This window comes from Mytilus galloprovincialis, chromosome 13 (assembly GCF_965363235.1).
Source record: "Mytilus galloprovincialis chromosome 13, xbMytGall1.hap1.1, whole genome shotgun sequence".
Classification (NCBI taxonomy): domain Eukaryota; kingdom Metazoa; phylum Mollusca; class Bivalvia; order Mytilida; family Mytilidae; genus Mytilus; species Mytilus galloprovincialis.
Genome location: NC_134850.1, coordinates 44,973,645 through 44,995,221, shown reverse-complemented (window position 1 = coordinate 44,995,221; position 21,577 = coordinate 44,973,645). Strand labels below are relative to the sequence as shown.

The window sequence follows — 21,577 nt, the reverse complement described above, 5'->3', positions numbered from 1 at the left end:
ATAAATAAACAACAGGGGAACCTTTAGAAGGTCCTATCTTAAATGCATAATTTTCATAAACAACAGGAGACCCTCTAGACCGTCCAGGGGATCATGTAGAACGCCCTATAGTATAGACTTGAAAAATAAACAACAGGGGATCCTATAGAACGTCTTATAGTAGATAAGTAATGTTGAGAAAACAGGGGATCCTGCAGACCGCCCAGGGGATACTGTAGAACGCCCTATAGTATAAACATAAACAACAAACAACAGGGGGCCCTATATAACGTCATATAGTAGATATATAATGTTGAGAAAACAGGGGACCCTGTAGACCGTCCAGGGGATCATGTAGAACGCCCTATAGTATAGACTTGACAAATAAACAACAGGGGATTCTATAGAACGTCTTATAGTAGATAATAATGTTGAGTAAACAGGGGATCCTGCAGACCGCCCAGGGGATACTGTTGAACGCCCTATAGTATACACTTGAAAAACAAACAACAGGGGATCCTATAGAACGTCTTATAGTAGATAAATAGTGTTGAGAAAACAGTGGATCCTGCAGACTGCCCAGGGGATACTGTAGAACGCCCTATAGTATAAACATAAACAACAAACAACAGGGGGCCCTATAAAACGTCATATAGTAGATATATAATGTTGAGAAAACAGGGGGTCCTGCAGACCAACCAAGCGATCCTATAGAAAGCCTTATAGTATATACAAGATAAATAAACAACAGGGGAACCTTAAGAAGGTCCTATCTTAAATGCATAATTTTCATAAACAACAGGAGACCCTCTAGACCGTCCAGGGGATCATGTAGAACGCCCTATAGTATAGACTTGAAAAATAAACAACAGGGGATCCTATAGAACGTCTTATAGTAGATGAGTAATGTTGAGAAAACAGGGGATCCTGCAGACCGCCAAGGGGATACTGTAGAACGCCCTATAGTATAAACATAAACAACAAACAACAGGGGGCCCTATATAACGTCATATAGTAGATATATAATGTTGAGAAAACAGGGGATCCTGTAGACCGCCTAGGGGATCTGTAGAACACCCTATAGTATACACTTGAAAAACAAACAACAGGGGATCCTATAGAACGTCTTATAGTAGATAATAATGTTGAGTAAACAGGGGATCCTGCAGACCGCCCAGGGGATACTGTTGAACGCCCTATAGTATACACTTGAAAAACAAACAACAGGGGATTCTATAGAACGTCTTATAGTAGATAATAATGTTGAGTAAACAGGGGATCCTGTTGAACGCCCTATAGTATAAACCTGAACAACAAACAACAGGGGATCATATAGAACGTCATATAGTCGATATATAATGTTGAGAAACAAGGGATCCTGTAGACCGCCTAGGGGATCCTGTAGAACGCCCTATAGTATACACTTGAAAAACAAACAACAGGGGATCCGGTAGATCGTTCTCTTATCCTAGTAGATACATCAAAAACAACTAATAGGGTACCCTATTGAACGTTCTGTAGTTTATATATGATGTTCAGACAACAGGGGATCTGGAGAACACGCCCTTTAGTATATACATTATAAACAAACAATATGGGATCCTATATAAAATTTTCCCCAAAATTACAGGGCCCATAAAGGGCATAAAATCAGATACAATTGATTTACATAATTGGTAACAACAACAAATATAGAGGCATATACATATATATTTGGAATATAAGCATTGGTCAGAATCAAGCCAAAAACTCATATATATTGTGAATAAAAGAATAATAAAATTACATTATATATGTATTTATTCTCAAACTGTTTACTTGACTTAGTGTCAGTGTTCATACCTGATCTCCTTAATTCAAAACAGTCACCAATATAACAGCCCAGTTTTTCCATAGAGTAACATTTTCTTGGGTCAAGAGCCATAAAAATTTAGAAGATTTATTTAAATTTATAAAATTATAACAATTGTTAGAAATGTCTTGGAAAAAATCGTCCCTTTGAATATCATAAAGAGGGCATTCTAATAAAACATGAAGCTCATCTTCAACTTTACCGAATGAGCAATTAGAACAAAGACGCTCAGATCTTTCTATATGTTTTTTTGAATATCTGTTTGTCTCAATTTTTAAATGAGCGCTTATTCTTAATATACAAATTGACTGGTTTTTTTTTTTTTTGAAGTCTTGTAATTCTAAATATCTTTCTTTTTTAAAACAATTTTTTCCCTTTTTCGGAGTTAATTGTTTGATACTTCAGTTTATTCCAAAATATGAAAGAATTACATAGTTTATTTTTAACATACTGACATAAAGAACCAATTGATTGGTCAATTAAAATTTGATAATTCAATCTCTCTCTGAATATAATCTATACTAGAATACCATGTATTTACATTAGAACTATGTAACTGTATGTTTACAACATATAAATGCATCAAATAATAATCCTTCTTTCAAACGTTCCAGTCTATGACAATATTTTAGCATTGATAAAATTATAGTAAAATACATAGGAAATCTACCAATCTCTGACATTACATGCAGCTATATTACTTGACTTTCTGTTTACACCAAGAATATATTTCATAAATTTGGTATGAGCTTTTTCAGAAGAATCCTGACCAAAAACTTGTTCCTATAGAGAACGTTCTATACTATAGTAGATATAGTAATATTCAGACAACAAGGGATCCTGTAGACTGCCCAGGGGATCCTGTAGAACGTCCTTTAGTGTATACATGATAAACAAACAATATAAGGAGGGATCCTTTAGAACGTTCTGTAGTAGATATATAAGGTTCAGACAACAGGGGATCATGTAGAACGACCAGGGGATCCTGTAGAACGCCCTAACAGTAGCTTTATTGTAAACAAGTAACAATGGTTCCTATAGATATATAGAACGTCCAGCTATAGTAGAATGGTCAGACAACAGGGGGTCAGATTATAGATTCGTTTCTTTAAACGCAGACCAGTTTAAACACCCTCTCACACTCCTGTAAAGCATTAGTACGTGTAACATGTTTAACATGTGTGAGCTACATCTTTTTTTTCAATTTGCCTACATAAAAATACTCTTTTAAACGGATAATAAAAATATTATTAACTCCATAGTATATCCAAAGCCATGAGACCACGTGCATGTGACATTTGCAGGTCTTTACAACATAATTAAGGCACTAAATACTAATGTTGATCATACATGTATCTATATGAAATGTATCGTGTGTATTTTAAAAAGGAATCTGTATATATATTTGCACAATGATATGCTACTGTAATGCGGTACATTTTCCTTTTTTTTTCATGTGATAAAAAAATAAATAAAGCAAATTCACCGTGTTTCATGAAAGTTAATGATTTTGAATCGGTTTTTTTTAATAGTTGTACATGGTGAGAATATTCTATTTTTAGAATAAGTATTTTCAGAATCGTTTATAAATAGCCTATAAATAAAATATGCATAATTCATGATTCGTGACGTAGGGCGGTCTACGGGATCCCTTCTTCCGCTTACCGGAAAAAACATTACAAAAATTGCCGGACCAATGTATGGTATGGACATACAAATACGGACTGTCATACAGAAAACAGCCTATATTACATACATTGTATGATCTTGATGTTCATATAAACCCAATACAAAGGCTATTTTAATACTCAGCTATCCAAAAATGAATTTTATTGCACACTAGCTCTTATATTTGAAAAATCCTCAGGGGCCAAAATGCGAAACTACACATCTAACTGTGGAGTGCTACCTTTACTGGGACTCCGGGATCGGGTGTTTTTAAGCTCGGGATTTCTGGATCAGGACCCCTCCTATCCCCTCTCAGTTATTCTCTTTAAATACAGAATTATTATATCATTATTATTATGCAAATATTCTACTTTTGGGATCTGGCCACGTCTACAGTTCCGCTTCGAAGGGCGAAATGAATCATATATCAATACAATTTTAAAATCTTGAGGGAACGAGATAACTATCTTGACGGAACAACATAGTATCTTGAGGGAACGACATAGCATCTTGAGGGAACAACATAATATCTTGAGGGAACGACATAGTATCTTGAGGGAACGAGATAACTATCTTGAGGGAACAACATAACATCTTGAGGGAACGACATAGTATCTTGAGGGAACGAGATAACTATCTTGAGGGAACGAGATAACTATCTTGAGGGAACGACATAGTATCTTGAGGGAACGAGATAACTATCTTGAGGGAACAACATAACATCTTGAGGGAACGACATAGTATATTGAAGGAACGACATAGCATCTTGAGGGAACGATATAACTATCTTGAGGGAACAACATAACATCTTGAGGGAACGACATAGTATCTTGAGGGAACGAGATAACTATCTTGAGGAAACGAGATAACTATTTTGAGGGAACGACATAGTATCTTGAGGGAACGACATAGTATCTTGAGGGAACGAGATAACTATCTTGTGGGAACGACATAGCATCTTGAGGGAACGACATAGTATCTTGAGGGAACAACATATTTTTTTTTTCTTTCATGGCCGCATTCTGCCACCGTACTTTTATATCTGACTATACCATAAGGATTTTGCTCATTTAAGGCCATGCTGTAGTAAATCTAAAGTAACTCCAAAAACAAGTCATTTGTTTTCTGCATCAGATACATGTAGATGTCTCATAGACGTTTGAACTCATAATACAACATTCATTTGCCATCTTCATCATAAACAAACGAGAAGATAAGGTATAATTGTAAATAAGACAACTATCGGCCGAGGAAAAGGATTTGAAAACTCATCACATTCATTACATATACCATTAAGGCATAAACATGTTTAGAAGTTGTCCTTCAAATATATATTTTTTTTAGCTCGCCCGGTCCAAAAGGTAAAGTTAGCTTTTCCGCTCGCTTGGCGTCCGTCTGTCATTGCTGTCGTTCGTTAAAATTTAAAAAGATCATCACCTCTAAAACTACAGAGCCAAATAAAACCACAGATGGCCTCAATCCTAATTTTAGTTCATGTATCTAGTTTGAAAAATGTGTCCGATGACCCCGCCTGTCAACCAAGATGGCCGACACGGCTTAAAATTTAGCATAGGGTTAAGTTGTATGTATTATTTTGAAAACTGGTATAATAAAGTTAACCATGGCAAAAATGTTTAGAATGGTGAGCTCTTCCTATTATCTTTTTACGTAAAAACTGTTAGGACAATGTCTTGTTGGAGATATTGCCCTAACAAGCTTTAATATTTTTTTCCTTTTACTTATTGTCTGGAAAGGCTATCATAGATAACCAGAAACTTTCAACAGCAAAACTGAGACAAACTGTGAATACGTAAGATGGCGTTGGTATCCACCGTGTATCATTGGTATAGCGGACATTTATATATATATGTAGGTACCAACCAACCATATTTCTATATACATGCAATGACAATAATCGAATGATCTTGATGAATATTAAGGTTCATGTGGACTCTATGGCTGAAATGGCCGTATTTTCACCTCAAAATTTACTCTGAGTACAGGCAAACTTGTGCATCTGGAAAAGTTTTAAGGCATAGCATGCCCTAGATAAATAGAATTCAAATGCAATGTATGATTTAGAAAATTCATAACTTAACTGGATTTTGCCGTACACTTTTTTTCGTCCCTGCAGAAGATGATAAAATTAACAAACAGTTGAGTTTACCTTGATATGGTCCACTCAGGTACACAGTTTAAATAACCAATTATTGTCAGGTATCTATTGTCCATCTCATGTCCATGTCAAGCAATACAGCTCACTTCAATTATTACCTGTGGGGAAGTTCTCAAACCTGTTTCCCAACTTAGTTTATCATGTTTATTTTGGCACCTTCTGGAGGAATGAAAAAAAGTGCACGGCAAAATCCTGGTAAGTTTTTATTTTTCTAAGACATAAAACATATTTGAAATTTATTTATCTAGGGCATGCTATGCCTGAATTTTTTTTACAGATGCGCAGATTTGTCTGTACTCAGAGTAAATTTTGAGGTGAAAATACGGCTATTTTAGCCATAGGGTCCACATGAACCTTAACTGTTATGTTTTGTTATCAATAACGATTCAATGGATTTTAACGAAAGAATATAAGAATAAATTTCAAATCTATACTTACCATTGTGCAGCTGACATCCTTTTCGTAAACTTGAATAATATATTAAGATCCCACGCTTTATTATGAGAAAAACACACACACTTATTTAAGTTATGTCCACAAGAACAAAATTTGCGCATAGGTAATTCCACTAACTATTCGGTGTGTTTGTGTCGTATTTATACTGTAAAAAGATGCTCTCGATTAAAATCCATTGATTCGCTTCAAAAAGTTTCCTTTTGTTAAGTTTTCATGTCTTTATTCTTAGATTATTTGTTAGTATGAAATATTTGATGTGTTCATTAATTAATGTGTATATTTTGTATTTGTTTTGGAGAAGACGTTGCTAAGTTGTAAAACTTGTGTCTGATCCTTTTGTCATTTTGAACAATTAAATATGTTTAAACTAACCAAGCGGTCGTGCTGTTTTTTTTTCTCCACTAAACACATTGTCTTCTGACACGATATGAGAATATTTTGTTTTGTTTACATATTATCAATGTGTACCTCAATCTAATCATAATTGCTGTTTTAAGAAATGATTTGGTTGTAGGTTGATGAAAAGAGACGTCTCGTTTTTTTCCCAAAACAAGAACGCTTACTAAAACATGTGTAAATACTTTTCAAAGAAGTTGGAGCTCGTCCCATCCGATATGATCTTTATTCATTGCAACTCTTTTTTTCTGATAGAAGGCCACTGTATGTGCGTAATAAGTATTTCAGGCATTGAAATCTTTCATACATTAGTTATTTTTCGATATTTTATTCCGAAAAGAAGCGTTGTGTATATACGGTGTAAAACTGACCACATAAATCCTTCTATACAGTGCATAGTTAAATGAATGTACGGTATATAGCTTTCACGCTTCGAAATATACCTATAAAGCTATACCCGCTGTACCGATGATACTCGGTGGTATCTTTGCTTGGGAAGGCCAGATACATATAACATTAGGATAAGCAGTTTAAAATTTCAGCAGTCATGTGTTAACCGTAAAAGTACAATTGTTAAAGTTAAGTAAATGAGATATATAATCCAATACAATCCTATAATTATTGGTATTATAGGTCAGAAGTTTTCTTTTTGTCATATATCGAACCTTTTTTTCCCGTTTCGAGAAATTTGTTTTGAAGGAAGGAAGTCTTCGTTTGATTCATTCCAAACTTTCGTAAAATCAGGGCGATGTAGACTCATGTTTTTGAATATCGTTTTGATAATGAAATTAAACATAACTTTAATTTGCTATGAGTTAGACAAATTCCGATCCTAAATCTGCTGAATGTGCATTGCGTTATTTATACTTTAGTTTTGAAGAACCTGATTAATTTATTAGTTGTTTTATGGCTTTGGACTAGCTTTCAGTAACTACAGGTAATGTTAGATCGGTGCGTTGTGTCTTGTCTAAATGCTTGATGTTTTATGCCCCGTGCCAATCTGATGAGTCAAGCAGTTCCTTACCGACTTTTCAGTTTGTTCTTATGTTGACCTGTTATACCACTGTTCCATGTTAGGAGAGGGCTGAGCGCATACAATTATGTTGAACTCCGCGCTATTTACATGTTTTCAATTGTTAACTGCCTTAGTGGTGTTCACCTCGATTGCAGAACTGGAGGACATATTAGAAATCCAACCTGGTAAATTCAAAGACCTAACAATTGATATTTGCTGCTTCTCCGCTAAGCATGCGACATTACGAATCAAAATAAGACTGTTTGGTTCTGTATAATGTGTGTGGGTAAGATGAAAAATCTTCCTGTGGACTTTTACCTTGTGAACTAGCAGATTAAACATTCAGTTTAATGTGTCGGTCTAGTACAGAGCAGGGTTCATATTCAAATCGCACTCATAATGTTGCCGTGCTGAATAAGCATTTAATTTTCAACTGGACGTGTAACAGTCATTCAACCATGTATCTTCTATTGTATAACTCAATAAATGTTTTGAGAATATTTTTTTTTACATTTTGTATTCACAGCATGATAAAAGACATAAAAGCACTGGTGACCTTAGGTTTTTCAAGATAGCAAGAAAATTAAACGGTCAAAATCATTTCTGAATCTTATAATGAAAGTCTTGTGCATGTAGAATTTTGGGTAGTGTTAGAAAATTCTAAAAAGGCTATCATTATCCTATGGGCTAGAAAATACTACCGTGCCACCTACAAAAATGTATAATTATAGTTTTTCATGATGACAACCGTACATTGGTATACGCTGATCAATCTGTAGACAAACTTTTATTATTTTTATAATGAAAGCATGTCTTTGAAAATATTATTTTGCTAACACAATGTTACATCTTTTATCTATCTGGAACCATTTCTACATGTTCTGGTGTTTTAGTTTGTTTATTTTCTGATTCATTATTTAAAAGTAAGAAAAAGAAAGAGAGAAAATACGGAAAATTAAAAAATAAATAATTTGAAACCATCGAAATTTCATCAAGTTCTTGCAATACTAATAATATCTAAATCTTTATTTGGGTAAAACATAAATATATTTTTAATTTTTTTAACAAGCGTATTAAGGGACAAAAAGATATAGAAAAATGAATCGAAATAAAAAATATATAGGACTATATAGAAGAGTAGGCAACTGCAATTCAAATAAAGGACAGATAATAATGGAGTCCTAAAATAATTAAAAAAAAATCAATACAATGCTGAAGGACCCCGCTAAACCCCCAATTCACACCCTCATTCATACAATGTAGCAGACGCACAAAAAAACACACAAATCTGTACTGTATGTTAAAACAAATAATATTACGTTATCTCTTAACCTGCATGACCTACTTTGTATTACTTTTTACCAATGCAACCGGTCAACATTGAGATAGAGAAATTCTTTTAATTATTCAAAAAATATATATTAAGATTGCACTTGTGCTACATTAAATTCAAATTCAATTTTGCAATAAAACATTGAAGTTCAAAATTTCATTTAGATATATTTACAGCAACTTCTTGCAGAAAAAACAACAACATAATAATATTATTATATAATTATATAACTTGACAGACTGTTTCATATATGTGTTCCTATGCACACGCGACCTTGTCAGAAATTCTGCCGCAACTGTTTTCATTAAAAATCATGTATACGTGTTTTATGTGTACAAAATCAACAGATATAGCAAAGTCCAACTCTGGATTAATGTGTCAGAATATGGGACGAAGTGGACATCAAGGCTCAAAGTCCACATGATATGCAAACTTTATGCGTAGTTCCAAAATTCTATTCCACTATGTTAAGCTGTATCATTTATAACGTTGTGATCTGTTCAATACTTTATATTGTGGTTGATTCAGACAGTTCAACATTCCGTGCCGCCGTTTATGAACATGCTGTTATCATACCAGTCGAGAGAAAAGCTTGGGTTGACAGGTCTACAGCATTGGAAAATATGATGAAAAATTTTGAAATTTACAAAGTACAGGCAGAGATTGCTGGAAAACAGGTATTTGGTTTTTACTTTATATTCCCTCTTCTCTTTATTCTTTGCTCTTAATTTCAAAAGTTAATTGATCATTTTCTTTTTTTTTTATTTGTATAATATATTTTTTGATCTATCCTTACAAGAATAAAAGTTTAGACTCAAAGAAGACAAAATTTCCTCCTAACAAGTCTAATATTCTTTTCCTTTTTACTTTTCCAAAATTCTGTCGAAATTCGTAGGTCCTCTGAAAAGAACATTTTGCCTGTGTTTATCTAGTAAATAGCAGGCTATATTTATAAATAATACAGTAAATATCATTGTCCTCAATATGAGACAATTGCCTCGAGCAGAACTATCCATAAAATTAATGTAATCGTTCTGAATATATGCTTGTGATAGTTGTACCAGACATGAAGCACCATCAATTATCTATTTTAAATTTTATAAAAATCAAAGCCTTTTATTTTCCAGAATGTCAATATTTTAGTATTTCCAGAAGACGGATTGTTCGGTATGGGATTTTCCAGAGCTGGATTAGAATCATATTTGGAATATATTCCCGATCCAAATGAAAAATGGAATGCTTGTAACTTTCCAGACAAATATGAAAATACGGAAATTCAAAGAAAACTTAGCTGTGTTGCAAAGGAGAATTCTTTATATCTTGTTGTAAACATGGGTGACCGCCAATCCTGTAATTCTACAAACGATACAAAATGTCCCCTGGATGGGCACTATCAATTTAACACAGACGTCGTTTATAATCCAAAAGGTGAGCTTATTGCCAAGTATCACAAAATCAATTTGTTTTATGAAAAACAGTTCGATACACCACCTGTTTCGGACATTGTCACCTTCGACACACCTTTTGGAAAATTCGCTATGTTTACATGCTTCGATATTTTGTTCAAGACTCCTGCTTTAGATTCTTTGAAAATACAAGGTGTTGGTAACGTCGTATTTCCAACAGCTTGGATGGATGCTCTCCCTTTATTAGCTGCCATTCAATTCCATTCTGCATTTGCAGCTGGATCAAAGGTCAACTTTTTGGCGGCAAATATAAATCGTCCTTCATTCAGATTTCACGGGAGTGGAATATACTCCCCGGAAGGATATGGGGCATTTCACTACAGCGAAACACATGGCGGAAAACTTTTAATAGCCAATTTATCAGTTTTACAAAATAGCAATTTTATCACGCAAGACATATATACAACACCAACATATGAACTTGAATCACATAACCAATCAAGTCAGTTTAATTCTTACGTTTTTCATGATTTGTTTACCTTTGTGCCATTGACAAAGGCGATGGGGAATATAAGCGTTTGTAACGGAAAACTTTGTTGCCATCTTAAGTACGAGCGATCTAATGGTGGGTCTGAAAATTACGCATTTGGCGCCTTTGATGGTTTGCATACATATGAAGGTGTGTATTATATCCAAGTTTGTACATTGCTGAAATGCAAATCTTCATCTAAGAACAGTTGTGGCGAACCAGTAAAAACAGCCAGTTCAAGTTTTACAAATTTGAAAATGACAGGAACATTCGGAACTCCATATATTTTCCCGGAAATCCTACTTACAGATCATGGTACATTGAAACTTTCATTTGGAAACTCGTGGAGTTACGACAATGGAACATTGCAATCAGACCGAGGCTTTGAACTTCCTGTTATTAATGTTGGGATGTTTGCTAGAGATTATCGTCTAGATGAAGATATAGAGCCTGTGAGAGATGATGGAACAAATATTGCATTTAATTGCAAACTTTCTATCTTTGTAACCATATTTGTTTATATTTTTATATCATCTAGTACAGTGTTCGGCAAATAAAAATTACAATTTTTTTTAATTTAGTTTGAGGTCCAGTAGAATTTTGTCAAATGCAAACAATAAACCACAGCTCAAAAGAAAAACCACCAACAAACACACCTTAAAATCTATGTAGCTTGGTTTAAATTTGAAAACAAGTAAGATGTGGTATTATTGACAATGAGATAACCCTCCACCAATGACCAACATAACATAGTAGTTAACAACAATTATAGGTCATTGGGCGTACGGTCTTCAACAATGAGCAAAACTAATATTTTTAATAATAGCCTCGTTTATTCATAATGGCTCAGTATTTATGTCCTGTTAGTGGACCAGTTAAAATTTGTTGTTATATATAAAGAGACAGAATCATAGCGATAGAAAAATTGAAAAAGAATTGTCTAAGATGTAGGGTTTAATTTTGTTGTAATGTTTGTCAGTACTGCGCAAAATGTGTTAAAATGATACCAATCGCAAGGTTAGCGTATGTCACAATTTAATAAATTTTATTTATAGATACATGTTGCAATAAATCATTCAACATGTTCAAAGCAACGAATATTATGATAAAGTGGGATATCATAGCAGAGCGTTACAATGGTTTGCTAGCTGTCAAGGTTTCGTTCGGGTTCCATCCACATCACTGAAATAACATGCTATCTCTCTCTCTCTCTCATTTTTTTTTATGTTTATTTGTTTAATTGTTGGGTGTCTCATTCTTCAGACTCTTTTCTAAACCACCCAGTTGATTAAAAAAATGTATTCAATTTCTTGTCATATAATTAGCTTAGAGGACGACCATTGGTAAGAGCTGAAAATAAGACAGAATGAGAATGGAGGAAACTGTTGTGTACAAAAGTGAAAATAAAGGTTCGCGTAAAATAAAGCATGCGTATCAACAAATGAAAATGAATAAAATTTAACCCTCCTGTCCTCCTACCCCTTGTACCAAACGTTCGTCCTCATTTAAATAAACTAGTGTTATCCTTTAAATTAATCGGCGAAGGTTTTATTGACTAAGTTGCATGAAGAAATACGAATGCAATATCATAAATGTGGTACATGTATGAGTGCCATTGAGACACCATCCAAGTCACAATTTGTAAATTTTGTCATCCCTATATTTCTTCGATTTTGAACTAAAACACATACGTAGAACATATATATTATTGTCTTCTAGTCCTGAATGTACATTATATATTCGCCAATAGAATTGATCAAACAATTATCAATCCAATCTCTAGGATTCCAAGTCCAATGGGGGTGTTCTAAAATTAAATAATATGAGTTTTGTTGTTAATATAAAAAAGAAGATGTGGTATGATTGCCAATGAGACAACACTCCACAAGAGACCAAATGACACAGAAATTTACAACTATAGGTCACCATACGGCCTTCAACAACAAGCAAAGCCCATACCGCATAGTCAGCTATAAAATGCCCCGATATGTTAGTTTATTCTCGACTCTTACTTAAAGATTCGATAATCGTTCTTATCCTGTAGACCCTATGTTGTTCTATTTCGCCAGCTAGAAAGATAAGAAATCGTCAACCGAATTCAAAGGCTCATTATTTTGATTTGTACAATGATCTTGCTACTGATAAGAAAGATTTCATAACAATGTGTTGTATTATAAACAAATGATAAATACATGTCCAGGCAGTGTTTGACCGAGTTTATAAGTTGGTTCTTTTCCCATATTATTTTGAAAAGAAATAGAATATAACTAAATTTACATGTTTTGACAAATATCAATTACGAGTATAACTGAATTTATGTATTACAAATAAGTATTACTAAATGCTTATTTCATATTTCTTTTCAGATTGAATTAGTTACTGCTTTTATTGATTTTTTGTTGTTTAACTTTTCCTTTTTCAGTTTATTGGATATGTAAAAAAGAAAATGTGGTATGATTCCCAATGAGAAAACTCTCCACAAGAGACCAAAATGACACAGAAATTAACAACTATTATAGGTCACCGTACGGCCTTCAACAATGAGCAAATCCCACACCGCATAGTCAGCCATAAAAGGCCCCGAAATGCAAAACAATTCAATCGAGAAAACTACCGGCCTAATTTATATAAAAAAAGGAATGTCCATTTAATATAAATAGTTACAAAAGGAGATTTTGGGTACAACGAATTGGGAAATGTAATCGATTACTGTAACAGCTGATTTCGTAGGCAAATTGTGCTTTCTTGATTTTCAAATGAATCTCTCGTGAGATTCACATGTCATATTGCCATTTATCTCAACATTTGTTTTGAATTTCATGTGAAATACAATCTTGTTTTTGAGGTGCCTTTTTCCCATTATCTGAAATTAAGACTTCGTTCATGAAAATACAAATACAAATTCTAAATTAAATGGATAGGTGCTTTTCTCATGACATTGATAGCGCAGCAGAAAGGTAAGACCCATTTACTGTAGTATAAACCTTATCATAAATTACTGCTTACTGGATTGTACTTAAAGGAACGCAACAGGTGTCACGTCTAAGGCAGGAACACGGGAACCTTAGTTCAGTCTAATTTTGTTGTGGGGTTCATGTTGCTAACTAATATATTTCTGTGTAGTATTTTAGCTGTAGTTTCTTTTTCCATGTTGTTGTCTCGCTTTTGTCTATTGTTGTTTTTATTTGGTCCTTGATTTCATCGTGCCTGCAATGCTTTTGACTATAATAGTTAAAGGGAGGCGAGAAGTAATGAAGGGATACATGTATACAAACTCATTAGTCGAAAACATATTGCAAAGTTATGATAAAGAACGAAACACTTCAAAAGACGAAAAAAAGTTATAAAACCGCAACAAAGAAAAATATAGACTGTCATGAGCAACACAAACCCCATCATAAACGGAATGAAAAAAGGGGTGGGGGCCTCTGGTTCTTCCTTTGACTTTGTTGATAAGTTACACAAAGCAGTTGGGCATCACGCAATAGCAAATGTGTAGGTACATATACTTGAATTCTATGTAGACCTAAAACATCACAAAATTCAACTATAAGTAAAACTATACAGATGAAAATGAGCATGTAAGTAATGCATTAATCACCAATCAGGTGAAAGAATACATGATAATACTAGCCAAAATAAAAATTATTATAATTTCATCGATTACACATGTATTATTTCTAATTAAAAAGTACATAAACAACTATATGAAATGTTGGAACCTCAAATAAGTATATAATGGTACAGTTTTGCATTGATGCAGACATTGTAATTCTCATATTTTTTGCACGCGATTAAAATGGATTTCAACTGTTGTCTAACTAAAGGACAAATATGGCGGTTAAAATGACAACAAATCTGGTTGGGTTAAAATCTCATAAACAATAATGTGCCGTTTCAATAATTTCAATCTGCTCAGACCTTGTTTTGATATAACATATGATGGCTAAATAAATGAATATTAAATAAAAACCCAATTATAAGAACTTTTATTTTATATGTAGGTAACAAAGGTAAATAACAAGAAAGAAGCTTAAAAAGTGATACTAGTATACAATACTGATTAAAAAAGCACTATTTCAATATAATAATTCAAATAAGTCTGAATTACAACACAATATTATTCTGAAAAATAATGACTAATGAACCATTTAAAAATATAAAAATCGATTAAAGTTCATAACTTCACATACATGTATTTGTTTTAGCACTCAAATACAAATCTAAAATATATAGCTTTTAAAAATACCTTTAGGACTTTATTATTAAAATTTTCATTACAGATCAACATAGGAATATCTTATTTGCCAATTTTTTTACCACGATCTAAGATTGAAAGTTTGTACTACTGACATATTTTATATTGAGCCACAAGAACTTGAGAGCTGAACAATATCTGATTTTGTAAGAAAATAAAATCTTTTTTAATCCTATTATTAAAAGGGAATAAGTGACGAAAAAAAACTGACAGATGGTAAAATGTAATTTATTAAAAGATAATTTAATGGTATATTTTGACGTGGTGCATTGATAGCGTGGTCTATCCAGGCTAGGACTAGTATAATAGTTCCAGATCCAGGCTATTTCTGTTTCGTGTGTACCGTTTTACAGTTAATGTAATTGGGAATAATCACCCAGATATTCAGGTTTATTCATATTTACTTTAAGTTAAAAATTCAATGTAATTTTTGTTTTTTAGCTTATAGACATCGTAAAAGGGGGATTTTACGCGAGACAATTTATCTAATAATACACAAATGTCACATTAAAAAATCACAAATAATGGAAAACCAAATATCTTACATACTCTTTTAAAAAAATCTACGTTTGTACATCAATACACACTTTACAGTGAGAGCCAACAATAATAAAGGAATCATGAATGTAATATTTTTTTTCTGTCTGTGAAGAAATAACATTAAAAAAAATGGTGTACACTGACTAACCCGCGTAGCGTGTTATTTAAAAGTGTGCACCACATTTTTTTTTATAATTATTTGAAATAAACAGACAACATATTATATTCATTCCTTATAATTTGATTCTTAATTCCATTTAAGGTGGTATGGGAGTCTAAAATAAAAATGATAAAATTTTTCATACTTTGCCAAAACGTTGTATCTATTGATACATGTTGAAAAATATAATAAAAATGATAGGTCACCGCGCATTTTCTCAAGCTACAGGACGGGACAAAATGACACATTTTGTATGGATTATACAGGAAAAAACACCATTTTGTGATTAGAAACTAAACAAAATGATAGAATTGTTAAATACTTCAGGAAAAGATGCTTTCAGACACTGCTTTGAGAATATCAAAAGAAAAGATAGGGTCACCGTACGTTTTTTCCGGCTAAAATACAAAATAGGAAAATTCCATACAGAATCCTTCAGAAAATGCCCTTTTTTAGAGTTACCTCCCCTTAAAATGCCAATTTTAAAAAAAGATAAAAACAACCAAAAATAATTAATATTTGCAAAAATATCAATATTTAGAAGTTATATTCTTATAAATTGGTACTTTTAAATGAAAATGTACATTAAACATCTGCATTCCTGCATCAAATTTTGCTAACTTGATGGAAAATCTGGACCTTTGATTCTCTGTTTTTTACAATCCAAGATGGAGGAAGAAACCCATACCACCTTAAAGACGGAGTAAATCATGAAAAAATGATGATGACGTACGGTCACATGACAAAATAATGTCTATGAGCTGATAGACAAAACAATGTAAGCTAATCAGAGGATGCGTTACATCCAAAATTAAATTATGGCAATATAGAAAAATTAATTCAACAAAATCATAAATCTCTTGTAAAACATTTCAGACATTATTGTTTTATTTTCTTTTCTTTTTTTGGGGGTAAAATTTCGGTGCTCAAATATAGATTTGTTTAACTAATACCTACACATTTGATGTTGCCTCAACGAACTCGAAGCAACATATTCTGCAATATATTTCGGTGAAAAATATTAGCATAGTTCAAATGTTTCAAATTTTCTGCTAACTCTGTAATTTAAAAAATGTGAACAATATTATTTAATTGAATATTGATACTTCAGTATATTATAATGATTATCGTTATTCACAATTGTCATTAATTTTTTTTACGATAACAGTTTGTCCTTAAAATCAAGTTGCCAATTTTATCCAATTTTATAGACCTATCTTTCTAATGAACACTATATAGTGCCCTTTAAATGATCTTTTTGGTATTTGTTTTTCGTTGGATAGTGCTTATATTCTTTCTTAGCAATAGAAAACCTTATTTGCTCCAGATGATTACTCGTCAATACCTTATTTTCTTGTATATCCCTTCATTCAATTACTTTTTGATCTCCGGCTATCGCAGTAGAAATAAACAATTAAAGAGCCAAACTAATTAAACATTCAAATGATAAATATTTACAGCAGTATGCATCGTGTGTGTTGGTAAAAGTAATATCTTTGTCGAGCTTGCTTGCTAGCTGAACCGTGATGTCATTATAAGTTGGGTAAACTATCCTCTTTTAAGAGTAGACTAGTCTGATAGATATTCCATCTACTAGTATTTGTCTGTAGGACTAAAATACTCCTCCAAAGGAGGGGTAGTATACCTAGGCTAATAATGACTTCACGGTACAGCTAACAAGCAAGCTAACCAAAGATTCAATCTTAACCTACACACTCAATGCTTTATAATGTAAAATTATCTACATATTAACAATAATCATAGCATTTAAAACTTAAAATAAAAAACTTTGGTAGACAAAATGTTTCCATACATATTTTCCCCATTCAATTGCGACACGTTTTTGCACACCAATTAATTTAATAGTATTCTTTCATTAAGTAATTTCTAAGTCGAAGTCAATTGTTTTACGCAATTAGATAAATGTAACAATAAACACCAATAAACCTATAGTGTTTTCCCTCTACAGCAAGTCTTATACGTTTACAGTTTTTCCATCTAGTTATTTTGTGTATTTGTGTCATTGCTAAAAAAAAAAACAATACCATATTCGGTTTGGGTCGACTACAAGCATGTGGATAAAGTATTTCAATTTGATACGTGCTCTTCTATCAAAAGTTTGTATTTTCATCTACTGTTTGAATCGTCCCAACACTATGCAAAGATGAAGAAGCCGATGACTGCCTACTTAATTGTCCTCTACATTGTCCAAAAAGGTCTTTGTATAATGCACCGACTCTCCTGTTTAATACAAACACAAAAAATATAAAAAGACCTTGCGAACAGTTAAAAATTATAAAAAATACTCCCACTACATGAAGCGCAATGCAAACTGCGTTTGTTGGTTTCTCTGAAAACGAACTTACTATTGAAGATGCAAGTCCAAAAATCCAGGTAAACCCCATTACTGTAGACATGCGCACATACAATATAACGTCATGTTGTCCGATGGCGTTGCTGACTGAAGAACGTCTGGTTCTAAGTGAAACCATTTTAGTGACGGATCTTATACAAATTATGGTTCGAATGAACATTATTGCATTTGCAAGTAGGATCATAATCATAGGCAATCCAAAAGCAACAAGTGCAGCGACAGGCTCCTGAATCCAACATCCAAACTTCTGTTGATAAAGTTTAGTTATTGTCGGATTGTCTGTTTGGTTGGAAAAGGTTTCATATATATAGTATTCGTAAGAGTCACCAGATGATCCACCATAGCCAATTCTAAAGTTTGGAATCCATTTTGTAAAATCAATGATACTGCATATTCCAACAATCAGTGCTGGTGATCCCCATGCATATAGAGAATACATTGGGAAATGTTTCTTGGTTCGGCGAACCCTTGTAAGAATACATTTGTTCGCAAATGTTTTAAACACATCGTACGACATAACATTCATCCAGAAAAAGGAAGCAAGAAAGATAAAATGAAGGAACACTCCAACTATCGGACAAATGATGTCGCTACTCTCGTCAATTGAACCCGACATTATGAAAATCAATTCACCGAAGCATAACGATAATGTCAGACACATCATATTCAAGCCAGGTAAGTTTCGCAGCTTAGCAAATAAGCTGTAAGTGACAATCACTGCCGTAAGAACAACAATTGAAATAATTCCAAGCACAAAACTTAGATAACCCTCTGCTTTTAGAACATCCTTATAACTATCACCGCAACCAAAACTGATTTCGCTCAACGGTGGTTCAATAAAATACGATTTTGGAACACAAACTTGTATATCTGTGGAATTTCCCCTGTTATTTACATATTCGTATTCATGCATGTCAAAAACTAAATTGTTATCAAGAAGGACAGATGAATTTCTTAAACGAGTGTAATTTGAACTTGCTATTTGAAACCGCGCGCAATCCTTATTTGCTATTTTTGGCATGTCGCATATGAATACATACATGTAATGAGAAACATCCGAAATATTTCCAATCTTTCCTGTCACCCACAACCACAAATCATACATGTTTGGTGGATAGAAGTTACCAGTGCTATTCACATATATGCCGGAAACATTTCTACCCAATTTTTTATCCAAGCGAATACTAATTTCGAATTCGTCTTCGAATTTTTGATCTTTTTGTCCTTTTGTGCACCATAAATCAAGTTGTACGGTCGTTTTTGCACTCGGGTTATCGATTTTAAATTCAGTTCCATTTATTTTAAAGTTAAATTCACCTTTCAGGTTTAGTATTTTGTTTTTAAGTGTGTCGTTTGATGAACGATTGCTTCCCTTATCATCGGAAGGGAAGAGAGAAAACGAAATTTCTGCCGTAACAGATTCCAGATTCACTGGTAGATGATACTCAGATAAATGTGTGTTACAGTCAGCATTTGAGTTGCTTCTATTATTGAAAGCATTACTTGCGTCTCTAGATACACCAATTCGACGAATTTCCACCTTTGTATCAGGAGATGTGCCGTTTAATAAACTGATTTCAAAATTCAATACTCGGTCTATACTAATGTTTAACATGTCTGCAAATGCTTTTGCTATATCGTCACAAGCAATTGGATCCTTTAATACCTGTACATCTCGGCTGCTCACATTAAATCGGTATATCAACTGAATCGGATAGTCACTTTGGGTTGCATCCTCGATATGTTGTTGTGTGAATGCATAATACTTTTGAGTTTTTGAAATACATTTTTTATCAATTAAAACATATCCGCCTTTACACACAACTCTACGACATTCTTGAATGTTCGGATCGTATATTTCGTTTTCTCCGCAATGATGTTCCATCACTGGTTCGATTCCGCTCGTACTAAAAAACACGTGACCTTTTCCATTTATGCCAAAATTCATCAAGATTTGAAACGATAGAGGATATTCACCAGAAGATGTTTCATCACCACGATCTATAAACCGATGATAACGGCTGCGCTGTTCGTGCATTTCTAGCAAATTCATTGCTGCATACCGTGTACATAGCAACTTCCCTTTAGGCTTAAGTGGGTAAACGAAGGGTACACATTGTCCAACATCCTTGAATTTCCCGAGAAGAATCATTGATTGTTTGAAATCGAAAAACCGTAACGGTGAATACGTATTATAAACAAGCTCAACTTCCCAAGTGGTAATGTTTCGAATACCATGGCAACGAGCGCAGTAGATATTTTTATATATGTATCCACGGTTATCGGTTACCGGAACTAACTCTAAGTCGATGGCGCACTTGTCAAACTCGTTAATAGATCTAGAAGAATGGCAAAGATTAACATCATTATAGTTTGGTGCCCAAAGTGGGCATTTATCAATCATAACAAATGGTTCATCTGAAAATAAAGAAATATTGTAACAGCTTCCAAATATTCCATACGTTATATCATCCATTAGAATATCATGTTCTTTTTTAGAACGAACCGATTTTTTACTTTTTCCAGCTGATTGTTTATATTTTAAAATTCTCTTTATCATGTTCACTTTATAATTTTGTTCTGGCTCACTTGTGTTCAATGCTGAACCTGAACTGAAATGTGGACCTTTATCCATAAAAACGATGGGCCCTGAACTGAAACGTGGACCTTTATCCATAAAAACGATGGGAAATTGTCTACTTTTATTATTCACTGATGCCATTTGCCATATTCTTTGTGAAAGTAGATCCACATATTTTATTTTCTTCAGTCCTTTTTGTTCGGTAAAATCGTCAATTCCTCTTAAATCATCGTCAAGGTTCACTGAAATAGGAATACAGTTCGCAATAAACAGTACCAACCACATTGATGTCATATTGATGAACACTATAAACCACACGTAGATGGTCATATTTCTCGATGATGATGAGAGTGATAATGATGAGAGTGATGATGATGATGCGGTTGACAATTGTGGAGTTCCATTCCGGCCCTGTTTAGTAACAGCTTATTTCTAAATAATACTCCTCTGTTTGAACGGACAACTCTGGAATTATAATCATTTTATACATAATTTGAAGTTCGTATGAAGAGTAAAATCCGACTTCCTCCATATATATGCAATTTTAACGCATAGTACTATGTCATGGAACAAAGTAAATCAAATTATTTAAATCACCAACTTAAAATGAACATCTAACTAAACTGATTTCAGTACACAAATTGAACGATCTATTGTCTTATCATTTCGTAGGTTGTATAGATGTCACCATATGCTAAATCTCAAATGTAAACTGGCCTGTCAGTTCCTTATCATTTTAATACATTTCTGTTTAGTTCTGAAGTGTCATCAATAGCGATTAACTACACATTAACTGTGGGATTAACCTTAAGTATTACGTAAACAATGGACATAATTTCGTTTCAGTTATATCG

General features: G+C 33.2%; 2 protein-coding genes across 2 annotated transcripts; one reads left to right on the top strand and one right to left on the bottom strand.

Annotated features, from left to right (window-relative positions):
- The first annotated feature begins 9,235 nt into the window (after positions 1–9,235).
- Positions 9,236–11,381, top strand: LOC143056103 (pantetheinase-like). Its single transcript, XM_076229190.1, has 2 exons — positions 9,236–9,552; positions 10,003–11,381. The coding sequence occupies exons 1-2, from the start codon at positions 9,301–9,303 to the stop codon at positions 11,365–11,367; spliced, it is 1,617 nt and encodes a 538-aa protein (XP_076085305.1). The 5' UTR covers positions 9,236–9,300; the 3' UTR covers positions 11,368–11,381.
- A 3,402-nt stretch (positions 11,382–14,783) lies between these two features.
- On the bottom strand, positions 14,784–21,342 carry LOC143056012 (uncharacterized). Its single transcript, XM_076229084.1, has one exon. The coding sequence runs from the start codon at positions 21,051–21,053 to the stop codon at positions 17,880–17,882; it is 3,174 nt and encodes a 1,057-aa protein (XP_076085199.1). The 5' UTR covers positions 21,054–21,342; the 3' UTR covers positions 14,784–17,879.
- Positions 21,343–21,577: the final 235 nt, after the last annotated feature.

Excerpts from the sequence above, each read along its gene's own strand:
- LOC143056012 (XM_076229084.1), bottom strand. The coding sequence starts at position 21,053 with ATGACCATCTACGTGTGGTTTATAGTGTTCATCAATATGACATCAATG.
- LOC143056103 (XM_076229190.1), top strand. The coding sequence starts at position 9,301 with ATGCAAACTTTATGCGTAGTTCCAAAATTCTATTCCACTATGTTAAGC. Across the intron at positions 9,553-10,002 it reads CAGAGATTGCTGGAAAACAG|AATGTCAATATTTTAGTATT; the intron begins GTATTTGGTTTT and ends TTTATTTTCCAG.